This window comes from Cherax quadricarinatus, chromosome 6 (genome assembly GCF_038502225.1).
Source record: "Cherax quadricarinatus isolate ZL_2023a chromosome 6, ASM3850222v1, whole genome shotgun sequence".
Lineage (NCBI taxonomy): Eukaryota > Metazoa > Arthropoda > Malacostraca > Decapoda > Parastacidae > Cherax > Cherax quadricarinatus.
Window position 1 is genome coordinate 28,125,263 of NC_091297.1, and position 12,473 is coordinate 28,137,735.

A 12,473-nucleotide genomic window follows, 5' to 3' on the forward strand; every position below is an offset into this window, starting at 1 on the left:
TTACAAGCACTAAAAACACTGGAATAATAAAAAATGTTCCAAATGTGTGCGTGGAAGCGACGGCACTGGTTTGTAAACATTGGCACACTAACTGAAGGCAGGGCAGCTGAGGCGCGCTCAGGCCAGACGGACACCTGGAGGCGTACGGGGACGAATGATGTAAGTCGAGTTTTTCAACTTAGGTCGGGGTCAAATTTTTATGCTGACAAGCATCGTAAGTCGGTTTTATCATAGGTTGAGGCCATCGTAAGTCGGGGGTCCACTGTACTTTATTTATAAGCAATACAAAATACAGCGGTGGTGGTGGTGTAAATTCAGAGTCCATGTTCAAGTTACGTGGAAATTCAGTGACTGTCAGTTTCCAAATGACTAGGGGTTGGGTATGGGGTCAAGAGGCCAGTGCACACTCATGGAGAGAGAAAAAAAAAATGAATTAAGCTTACAGAAAAATAGTTTAATAATCTAGCAACAGTTTGGTGTAAATCTCATGTTTTTATGATGTTTCTACAATGATTTAGAGTCAGTACAACAATTATTGTGATGAGGCCACAGTTAGTATATCTCCATACATGAAGCGAGTTTCCTGCGATTTTTTCTGATTTTGTTTTTTTGAGGGGGGGGGGAGGGCAGATCCAAATATTAATACCTTTAACCTCTGGAACTACTTTTTTTAAAATCCATTTTGTTTAAAGAGAGAATAAACATTAATAAGTATAACAATCTGTGTGTGTGTGTGTGTGTGTGTGTATGATACTCATGCTTTACTACTTTAATGCAACACAGAAAACAAAAATGTCTACACCACCACAAATCTATATAAAGAATTTTTAAAAGTATCTCAAGAAGCCAAGTGTAACAGCAGTATGTGGATAAGAAGCATATAAACACTGTGTACTATAATGTAACAGCATATGTGCATGCACATGCACGAACATGTATGCACATACATTGATGAATGCATGCACACACACGAGTACACATGAGTACATGAACATGCACAATGTTGAGGTGCATGTGCAGTTGTGCACATACAAAGTCTTAATTACCACAGTTTCATTAGGAAAAAATGTAAATATCTGATTTTAGATATGTGAGAACTAATAGTTTTTCCTGAAATTTGGTGACATCTACAGCAGATATATGTATTCAAGACTAATACATTGTTCATGAGTGCCAGAAATAGCATTTGTTTTATGTAGATAATTAGTGTAAGATCACGAACAATACACAGGAACATGAAAGATATGTAAATATTGAAAACTTGTGTACTGTGTAGGGTCTCTTGTTCCCCATGTCCAGTACCTTCAACCTTCTATCAACCAGTGATGGCATGTCTAAAACCTTCAACCTTCTATCAACCAGTGATGGCATGTCTAATACCTTCATCATTCCAGTCTAGAGAGAACAAATGACTTAACCCTTCATTTTTGGGACCCCCAAAATAAGTGCTCAGTGTCGGCATATTAAAAACTTTTGAAATGGTAGACAATCCTTTTTCTGAAGTAATGACACTAAAAATACAAAACTTGATAAAAAACTTAATGAATTACACAGGCACAAAGCTAGTGGTGCAGGCGCAACTTACACATCGGCGATTTTGCCCATGTTGAGTCCTATTTTAGAAGTTCCCTTGGAGCCCTACAAGCACTCCAGTACAGTGATACCTTGCATATCTGGTCTGCCATTATCCGAACCTCGACAATATTTGAACAGGCCCTGGGAAAAGGGCAAAATTCTAAAATTATTACTGAAACATCCGAACAGCCGTTCGGATACGGCAGAAGGCTGAATCAAACTTGGCACGCACTTTAGTGTACCAGTTGGCCATTAAGAGCTGCACACTTTGCCTTCCTTTTAGCATTATTACAGCTGTGTTTTGTCCTAGGTATCTTGTGTATGGCACCAAAGAGGGCCAGGATGTGCTTACTCTAGAAAAAAAGAGAGGGAAATAGTCGCACGTGGATGCAGGCTGGTCCAAGACTGGGGAAAAAACTACAGAAGGTGATGTGCAGGACTGACTAGAGTGTGACGAAGACGACTGTTTTGGTCGTATATATACGTCTTACGAGCCAATGCATTTGACGTATATGTACTCAAAAATTCTAGTGGCTTCAAATCAAGCAGGAGAAAGCTGGTAGGCCCCCATGTGAGAGAATGGGTCCGTGTGGTCAGTGTGCACTGTATAAAAAAATCGTGCAATGTATAATGAGAAAAAAAAACTCCGACTGTGTTTTTGGATTGAAGCGCTGACTTTGAGGTGTATTTTCTTATAGATTTTATGGTTATATTCTCGTTTCCGTAGTCACATTTGATAGAATCGGTAACACATTAAAGAAATAGAGGTGATTTTGATTGGTTTTACTATGAAATGTTTGATTTTTGCTGATGTTCAAGAGTAAACAAATGATGTCATTGTCCAATAAATGTCCAACTAGCCATTCTAATATCCAGTCATGAATGGGTTGACATTATTTATACAATTATTACAATATTGCAGTAGTCTGCATAACAGTAAATCTTCTAATTTTTTGTTTGAATAAAAATTCAAAATAGAAAGCAAGAGTAATATCAGAGGGGCCTGGAGACATGATTGATGAACAAAGAAAATTTCATTCTAGAGCCAGGAATGTCTGAACTGTTCATTCTGGACCCTATTTTGAAATTGGCATATTTTTTAATTTGCATGAAATTGGCCAAATTGCCAATTTCTGACCACTTTATTGGGTAGTTGAAATCGGTAAATGGACAGTTTCTTGTACTCATTAGATAGAACAAATGGAGTTCTAAAGAAATAGTTATGAGTTTGGTTGACTGGAACAATGGAATTAGCCGAAAATAGGGCTCAAAGCGGGCAAAATCGCTGATTTGTAAATATCACCGAGGTCGCTAACTTCACAAGAGCGTAATTTCATAAGTTTTCCATCAAATTTCTTACTTCTGGTGTCTTTACCACCAGGAAAAGATTCTCTATAATTTCACGAGAATTTTTTTTTTTTCAAATATTTTGCAACACCAGGAGACACCTCAGGATTTGGGGTTGTGACAGTCAAAGGGTTAAACCTACAATGTTGTCGCCAATGGCAATATGACGGGGTACGGATGGCGATATGACAGTACTGAAGCGCATTTTTTTCCCCCCTTCATGTATCTGGAAACTCCGTTTCTGAACTGGTCTCGGACCATACATGTAGTTCGGGTATGAGAAGTATCACTGTAATTACAAAAGCCACCATAAAAGCAAACAGTTGAAGGAAAAACAGTTCAAGTATGTTGCACAGTAGCTGTATGCCATAGAATCTGTGTGAAATTTTGAATATCCTCAAGGCTTTCCATCTTCATTGATTGTCATTTACAGTAATTTCTTCAATATTTACTAAAGGGTACCTCCTACCATATCCTACTGAAGCAGTCCATCACTGGTTGTGAACAAATGCTTTTTTTTTTTTCCATCACTTCTCCAGATTACAACTGTAAACTCTTGAGTCCTGGGTTGGGAAGCACAGTACATGCAATGAAGAATGTATGGGGATATTACAATTCCAAGTATAATTTGAATTATAATATACATGTACTTATGGCTAGACAATTGGATGAATGATGGAGACTGTTTCCTCTGAGTCACCTTACCTTGTGGGAGATAACCAAAATGATTAAACATAATTCACATCAATTATTGTAATACTTTACACCGTCTCTTCTGCTGCTGTTGTACAATATACAGTACAACTATGTACTTACCTCTAAACTTAAGTCTTTCTAAACCATTAGTTACTCTCTTGAGACTAAGATTGAAGCGGAATAGCATGTTGAACTTCTTCATAATGGCTTCAGTAAGCAACAGGTTTGCTGGCCATGGTGCCTGGAATACAAATTTAATAGTGTATAAATAAGACAATATTCAATCAGCATACAGTGGTCCCTCGATAATAGTTGGGCTCGATAGTCGTCCTTTTCGGAAATCGTCGCGTTATTTTAGTCCAAACATTGGCTCGCAAATGGTCGGTTGACTCGCTAATCGTCCTTCATCCTGGACGCGTGCTCACGGCTCTGAGCCGCCTCGGCCTCTCTTCCCAGCCAGTGTGCCATTGTTTACCAGTGAGTGACAGTCCCCTCATGTGTTCATACGAAATATTTCATAATATTCCATTCATTTTAGTGCTTGCAAGTGCTAAATAAGCTACCATGGCTCCAAAGAAAGCTCCTAGTGCCAAGCCTTTGGTAAAGAAGGTGAGAAATACGATTGAATTTAAGAAAAACATTGTTGAACAATATGAAAGTGGCGCACGTGTGGCCGGACTGGCGAGGATGTATAACAAATCCCGTACAACCATATCTTCCAGCGTGGCCAAGAAAAAGGAAATCAAGGAAGCTGTTGTTGCAAAGGGGATAAATTATTATCAATTATCATCAACACACTGGCCGATTCCCACCAAGGCAGGGTGGCCCGAAAAAGAAAAAATTTCACGATCATTCACTCCATCACTGTCTTGCCAGAAGGGTGCTTTACACTACAGTTTTTAAACTGTAACATTAACACCCCTCCTTCAGAGTGCAGGCACTGTACAGTGGACCCCCGGTTTACGATATTACGTATTTCATTCCAGAAGTATGTTCAGGTGCCAGTACTGAACAAATTTGATCCCATAAGGAATACTGTGAATTAGATTAGTCCATTTCAGACCCCAAACATACACGTACAAATGCACTTACATAATTGGTTGCATTGGGAGCTGATCGTAAACCGGGGGTCCACTGTACTTCCCATCTCCAGGACTCAAGTCCGGCCTGCCGGTTTCCCTGAATCCCTTCATAAATGTTACTTTGCTCACACTCCAACAGCACGTCAAGTATTAAAAACCATTTGTCTCCATTCACTATCAAACACGCTCACGCATGCCTGCTGGAAGTCCAAGCCTCTCGCACACAAAACCTCCTTTACCCCCTCCCTCCAACCTTTCCTAGGCCGACCCCTACCCCGCCTTCTTTCCACTACAGACTGATACACTCTTGAAGTCATTCTGTTTCGCTCCATTCTCTCTACATGTCCGAACCACCTCAACAACCCTTCCTCAGCCCTCTGGACAACAGTTTTGGTAATCCCGCACCTCCTCCTAACTTCCAAACTACGAATTCTCTGCATTATATAACAAAATGAGACAAAAATGAGATCAACAGTACTCGAAGAGGTCGAGATGTTATTATTGGTGTGGATAAACGAGAAACAATTAGCAAGAGATTGTTTGTGAAAAAGCTAGGCAGTTGCATGACGATCTGGTAAAGAAATTGCCTGCAACGAGTACTGATATTTGTGAATTTAAGGCCAGCAAAGGTTGGTTTGAGAGATTTAAGAACCGTAGTGGCATACACAGTGTGATAAGGCATGGTGAGGCTGCCAGTTCAGACAAAATTGCAACTACAAAATTCATAAGTGAATTCAAGGAGTACATAGAGGCTGAAGGACTGAAACCTGAATAAGTGTTCAATTGTGACGAAACAGGCCTCTTTTGGAAGAAAATGCCAAAGAGGACCTACATTACTCAGGAGGAAAAGGGACTGCCAGGACACAAGCCTATGAAAGACAGGCTGATGCTCATGTTTTGTGCTAATGCTAGTGGGGATTTCAAAGCGAAGCTGTTACTAGTGTACCATTCTGAAAATCCCAGTGTTAAAAAAAAAAAAAATGTTATGAAGAGTAAATTGTGTGTGTTTTGGAGATCTAATAATAAGGCATGGGTCACAAGGGAAATTTTCGTCGAGTGGTTCAATGAAGTGTTTGGCCCTAGTGTGAAGAATTACCTCCTGGAAAAGAAATTGGATCTCAAGTGCCTCCTAGTAATGGACAATGCACCTGCTCATCCTCCAAACTTGGATGACCTAATTCTGCAGGAGTTTGGGTTCATCACAGTAAAGTTCTTGCCCCCGAATACCACTCCTCTCCTCTAGCCCATGGACCAGCAGGTCATTTCAAACTTAAAAAAACTCTACACCAAAGTAATGTTTCAAAGGTGCTTTAATGTGACCTCAGACACTCACTTGACCTTAAGAGAATTTTGGAAAGAACACTTCAGTATCCTCCATTGCACAAGCCTTATAGGTAAGGCTTGGGAGGGAGTGACTACCAGGACTTTGAACTCTGCTTGGAGAAAATTGTGGCCAGATTGTGTCCACAAGAGGGATTTTGAAGGGTTTATGGCTGACCCTGATGAGCCTATGTCAGTTGTGAACTCTATTGTGGCATTGGGAGTTCCATGGGGTTGGATGTGAGTTTGGACAACGTGGAAGAGTTGGTGGAGGACCACAATGAAGAGCTAACCACTGAGGAGCTGCAAGAGCTTCAGCAGGAACAGCAACAGATCGCAGCTCAGAATCTTGCTGCAGAGGAGGAGGAAGAGAGATGGAAGAAGGTGCCTTCTTCAGAAATTAGGGAGATTTTTGAAATGTGTGGTAGGATGGAAAGATTTATGGAGAAACATCACCCTAAGAAGGATGTTGCAAGCCATATCGGCAACTTGTACAGTGACAGAGTCTTGGCCCACTTTAGGGAAGTTTTAAAGAGACGCCATTAACAGAGCTCTCTGGACACTTTTCTTGCGAGACAGGACTCCAGTGACTCTCAAGCTGGTCCATGTGGCATTAAGAAACAGAGAAGAGAAATAACCCCAGAAAAGGACTTGGTACCTAAGGTGTTGATGGAAGGGGATTCCCCTTCCAAACAGAAACTAATCTAATCTCTCTCCTCCTCCAGTCTTCCATACACTAAGAAGAATCGCCAATAAAGGTAAGTGTTATGCTGTTAAGGTAAGTGTTATGCTGTTAATGTTTCATTCATCATGTCCCAATGTATTGTTTATGTAGTACATCTATATTTCATGTAAAAAAATTTTTTGTTTTAATACTTCTGGGTGTCAGGAACGGATTAATTGTATTTACATTATTTCTTATGGGGAAAATCGATTCGAAAATCGTCTTTTTCGATAATCGTCGCACTTCCAGGAACGAATTAACAACGATAAACGTGGGACCACTGTATTATACCATTGTAAAAACCTTAACAGAGTACATGTATGGAGGTTCAAGAACACAAACTCTTATATAAAAGTAATGACAGGAGTAACCCAAAATTACTATTATTTTTTTAATGCACCAGCTGCATCCCACTGAGGCAGGGTGACTTAAAAAGAAAAACACGTTTTTCTTTTTAAATTTAGTAATTTATACAGAAGGGGTTACTAACCCCTTGCTGCTGGCATTTTTCATTTATTTTTTTTATTAACACACTGGCCGATTCCCACCAAGGTAGGGTGGCCCGAAAAAGAAAAACTTTCACCATCATTAACTCCATCACTGTCTTGCCAGAAGGGTGCTTTACACTACAGTTTTTAAACTGCAACATTAACACCCCTCCTTCAGAGTTCAGGCACTGTACTTCCCATCTCCAGGACTCAAGTCCGGCCTGCCGATTTCCCTAAATCCCTTCATAAATGTTACTTTGCTCACACTCCAACAGCACGTCAAGTATTAAAAACCATTCGTCTCCATTCACTCCTATCAAACACGCTCACGTATGCCCACTGGAAGTCCAAGCCCCTCGCACACAAAACCTCCTTTACCCCCTCCCTCCAACCTTTCCTAGGCCGACCCCTAAACTTTTGAAGTCATTCTGTTTCGCTCCATTCTCTCTACATGTCCAAACCACCTCAACAACCCTTCCTCAGCCCTCTGGACAACAGTTTTGGCAATCCCGCACCTCCTCCTAACTTCCAAACTACGAATTCTCTGCATTATATTCACACCACACATTGCCCTCAGACATGACATCTCCACTGCCTCCAGCCTTCTCCTCGCTGCAACATTCATCACCCATGCTTCACACCCATATAAGAGCATTGTAAAACTATACTCTCATACATTGCCCTCTTTGCCTTGAAAGGACAAAGTTCTTTTTCTCCACAGACTCCTAAGTGCACCGCTCACCCTTTTCCCCTCATCAATTCTATGATTCACCTCATCTTTCATAGACCCATCTGCTGACACGTCCACTCCCAAATATCTGAATACATTCACCTCCTCCATACTCTCTCCCTCCAATCTGATATCCAATCTTTCATCACCTAATCTTTTTTGTTATCCTCATGACCTTACTCTTTCCTGTATTCACTTTTAATTTTCTTCTTTTACATACCCTACCAAACTCATCCACCAACATCTGCAACTTCTCTTCAGAATCTCCCAAGAGCACAGTGTCATCAGCAAAGAGCAACTGTGACAACTCCCACTTTGTGTGTGATTCTTTATCTTTTAACTCCACGCCTCTTGCCAAGACCCTCGCATTTACTTCTCTTACAACCCCATCTATAAATATATTAAACAACCACGGTGACATCACACATCCTTGTCTAAGGCCTACTTTTACTGGGAAATAATTTCCCTCTTTCCTACATACTCTAACTTGAGCCTCACGATCCTCGTAAAAACTCTTCACTGCTTTCAGTAACCTACCTCCTACACCATACACCTGCAACATCTGCCACATTGCCCCCCTATCCACCCTGTCATATGCCTTTTCCAAATCCATAAATGCCACAAAGACCTCTTTAGCCTTATCTAAATACTGTTCACTTATATGTTTCACTGTAAACACCTGGTCCACACACCCCCTACCTTTCCTAAAGCCTCCTTGTTCATCTGCTATCCTATTCTCCATCTTACTCTTAATTCTTTCAATAATAACTCTACCATACACTTTGCCAGGTATACTCAACAGACTTATCCCCCTGTAATTTTTGCTCTCTCTTTTATCCCTTTTGCCTTTATACAAAGGAACTATGCATGCTCTCTGCCAATCCCTTTAGGGAAGTCATAAAGGAACGAGAGGTACAGGCCACTATGGACAGATATGTTGTGCGACAGAAGTCCAGTGACTCTGAAGCTGGTCCTAGTGGCATTAAAAGAAGAAGGGAAGTAACCCCAGAAAAGGACTTGACACCTCAAGTCTTAACAGAAGGGGATTCCCCTTCTAAACATTAAGACTCTCTCCTCCTCCCATCCTATCAATCATCACCAGATCTTCAATAAAGGTAAGTGTCATGTAATTCTGCATGCCTTTTTCAGTTTGTGTGTATTACAATTAATATTTCATGTGGTAAAAATGTTTTTTTTTCATACTTTGGGGTGTCTTGCACGGATTAATTTGATTTCCATTATTTCTTATGGGGAAAATTCATCCGCATAACGATAATTTCGCATAACAACGAGCTCTCATGAACGGATTAATATCGTTATGCGGGGGTCCACTGTACTTGCAACATCTGCCACATTGCTCCTCTATCCATGCTATCATATGCCTTTTCTAAATCCATAAATGCAATAAAAACTTCCCTACCTTTATCTAAATACTGTTCACATATATGCTTCAATGTAAACACTTGATCTACACATCCCCTACCCACTCTGAAACCTCCCTGCTCATCCACAATCCTACACTCTGTCTTACCTCTAATTCTTTCAATTATAACCCTACCATACACTTTTTCTGGTATACTCAGTAAACTTATTCCTCTATAATTTTTACAATCTCATTTGTCCCCCTTCCCTTTATATAAAGGGACTATACATGCTCTCTGCCAATCCCTAGGTACCTTCTCCTCTTTCATACATTTATTAAACAAAAGTACCAACCACTCCAACACTATATCCCCCCCTGCTTTTAACATTTCTGTTATGATCCCATCAGTTCCGGCTGCTTTACCCCCTTTCATTCTACGTAATGCCTCACATACCTCCCCCACACTTACATTCTGCTCTTCTTCACTCCTAAAAGATGGTATACCTCCTTGGCCAGTGCATGAAATTACTGCCTCCCTTTCTTCCTCAACATTTAAAAGTTCCTCAAAATATTCTCGCCATCTACCCAAAACCTCCATCTCCCCATCTACTAACTCCCCTACTCTGTTTTTAACTGACAAATCCATACTTTCCCTAGGCTTTCTTAACTTGTTTAACTCGCTCCAAAATTTTTTCTTATTTTCATTAAAATTTCTTGACAGTGCCTCTCCCACTCTATCATCTACTCTCCTTTTGCACTCTCTTCACCTTTCTTTTACTCTCCATATACTCTGCTCTTCTTATAACACTTCTGCTTTGTAAAAACCTCTCATAAGCTAACTTTTTCTCTTTTATCACATCCTTTACTTCATCATTCCACCAATCACTCCTCCTTCCTCCTACCCCCACCCTCCTATAACCACAAACTTCTGCCCCACATTCTAATACTGCATTTTTAAAACTATTCCAACCCTCTTCAACCCCCCCACTACTCATCTTTGCACTAGCCCACCTTTCTGCCAATAGTCCCTTATATCTCACCCGAACTTCCTCCTCCCTTAGTTTATACACTTTCACCTCCCTCTTACTTGTTGTTGCCACCTTCCTCTTTTCCCATCTACCTCTTACTCTAACTGTAGCTACAACTAAATAATGATCCGATATATCAGTTGCCCCTCTATAAACATGTACATCCTGGAGCCTACCCATCAGCCTTTTATCCACCAATACATAATCTAACAAACTACTTTCATTACGTGCTACATCATACCTTGTATATTTATTTATCCTCTTTTTCATAAAATATGTATTACTTATTACCAAATCTCTTTCTACACATAGCTCAATTAAAGGCTCCACATTTATATTTACCCCTGGCACCCCAAATTTACCTACTACTCCCTCTATAACATTTTTACCTACTTTAGCATTGAAATCCCCAACCACCATTACTCTCACACTTGATTCAAAACTCCCCACGCATTCACTCAACATTTCCCAAAATCTCTCTCTCTCCTCTACACTTCTCTCTTCTCCAGGTGCATACACGCTTACTATAACCCACTTTTCACATCCAATCTTTATTTTACTCCACATAATCCTTGAATTAATACATTTATAGTCCCTCTTTTCCTGCCATACCTTATCCTTCAATATTACTGCTACTCCTTCTTTAGCTCTAACTCTATTTGAAACCCCTGACCTAATCCCATTTATTCCTCTCCATTGAAACTCTCCCACCCCCTTCAGCTTTGTTTCACTTAAATCCAGGACATCCAGCTTCTTCTTATTCATAACATCCACAATCATTTCTTTCTTATCATTTGCACAACATCCACGCACATTCAGACTTCCCACTTTGACAATTTTCTTCTTATTCTTTTTAGTAATCTTTACACGAAAAGGGGTTATTAGCCCATTGTTCCCAGCATTTTAGTTGACTTTTACAACATGCATGGCTTACGGAGGAAAGATTCTTATTCCACTTCCCCATGGATATAAAAGGAAAAGTAATAAGACCAAGAACTATGAAGATAAAATCAAAGAAAACTCAGATGAGTGTGTATAAATAAACGTGTACATGTATGTGTAGTGTGACCTAAGTGTAAGTAGAAGTAGCAAGACATACCTGTAATCTTGCATATTTATGAGACAGACAAAAGACACAAGCAATCCTACCATCATGTAAAACAATTACAGGCTTTCGTTTTACACTCACTTGGCAGGACGGTAGTGCCTCCCTGAGTGGTTGCTGTCTACCAACCTACTACCTACAAATTATAGAGGAATAAGTTTACTGAGTATACCAGGAAAAGTGTACGGTAGGGTTATTATTGAAATAATTAGAGGTAAGACAGAAAGTAGGATTGCGGATGAGCAAGGAGGTTTTAGAGTGGGTAGGGGATGTGTAGATCAAGTGTTTACATTGAAGCATATATGTGAACAGTATTTAGATAAAGGTAGGGACGTTTTTCCTAGGTAATAGGTTGGTAGACAGCAACCGCCCAGGGAGGTACTACCGTCCTGCCAAGTGAGTGTAAAACTGAAGCCTGTAATTGTTTTACATGATGGTAGGATTGCTGGTGTCTTTTTTTTTCTGTCTCATACACAAGCAAGATTTCAGGTATGTCTTGCTACTTCTACTTATACTTAGGTCACACTACACATACATGTACAAGCATATATATACACACACCCCTTTGGGTTTTCTTCTATTTTCTTTCTAGTTCTTGTTCTTGTTCATTTCCTCTTACCTCCATGGGGAAGTGGAACAGAATTCTTCCTCCGTAAGCCATGCGTGTTGTAAGAGGTGGCTAAAATGCCGGGAGCAAGGGGCTAGTAACCCCTTCTCCTGTATATATTACTAAATGTATAAGGAGAAGCTTTCGTTTTTCCTTTTGGGCCACCCCGCCTCGGTGGGATACGGCTGGTGTGTTGAAAGAAAGAAAGAAAGGGAAGTTTTTATTGTATTTATGGATTTAGAAAAGGCAATGTGTGGTGTAAATATTATGCAGAAAATTCGGAGTGTGGAAATTAGAAGGTGTGGAGTTAATAAAAACATTAGTCAGAGGGCAGAAGAGGGGTTGTTGAGGTGGTTTGGTCATTTAGAGAGAATTGATCAAAGTAAAATGACATGGAAAGCATATAAA

The 12,473-nt window shown here is 40.2% G+C and overlaps 1 protein-coding gene across 4 annotated transcripts in view; it reads right to left on the reverse strand.

Annotated features, from left to right (window-relative positions):
* Positions 1-12,473, reverse strand: part of Grip128 (gamma-tubulin complex component 5) — a 203,977-nt gene that overhangs the window by 50,889 nt on the left and 140,615 nt on the right. For all 4 annotated transcript variants that reach the window (XM_070081180.1, XM_070081159.1, XM_070081166.1 and 1 more), the window contains one exon: positions 3,739-3,859. In XM_070081180.1, the coding sequence (XP_069937281.1) occupies positions 3,739-3,859 (121 nt within the window). The remainder of the gene's footprint in view (positions 1-3,738; positions 3,860-12,473) is intronic.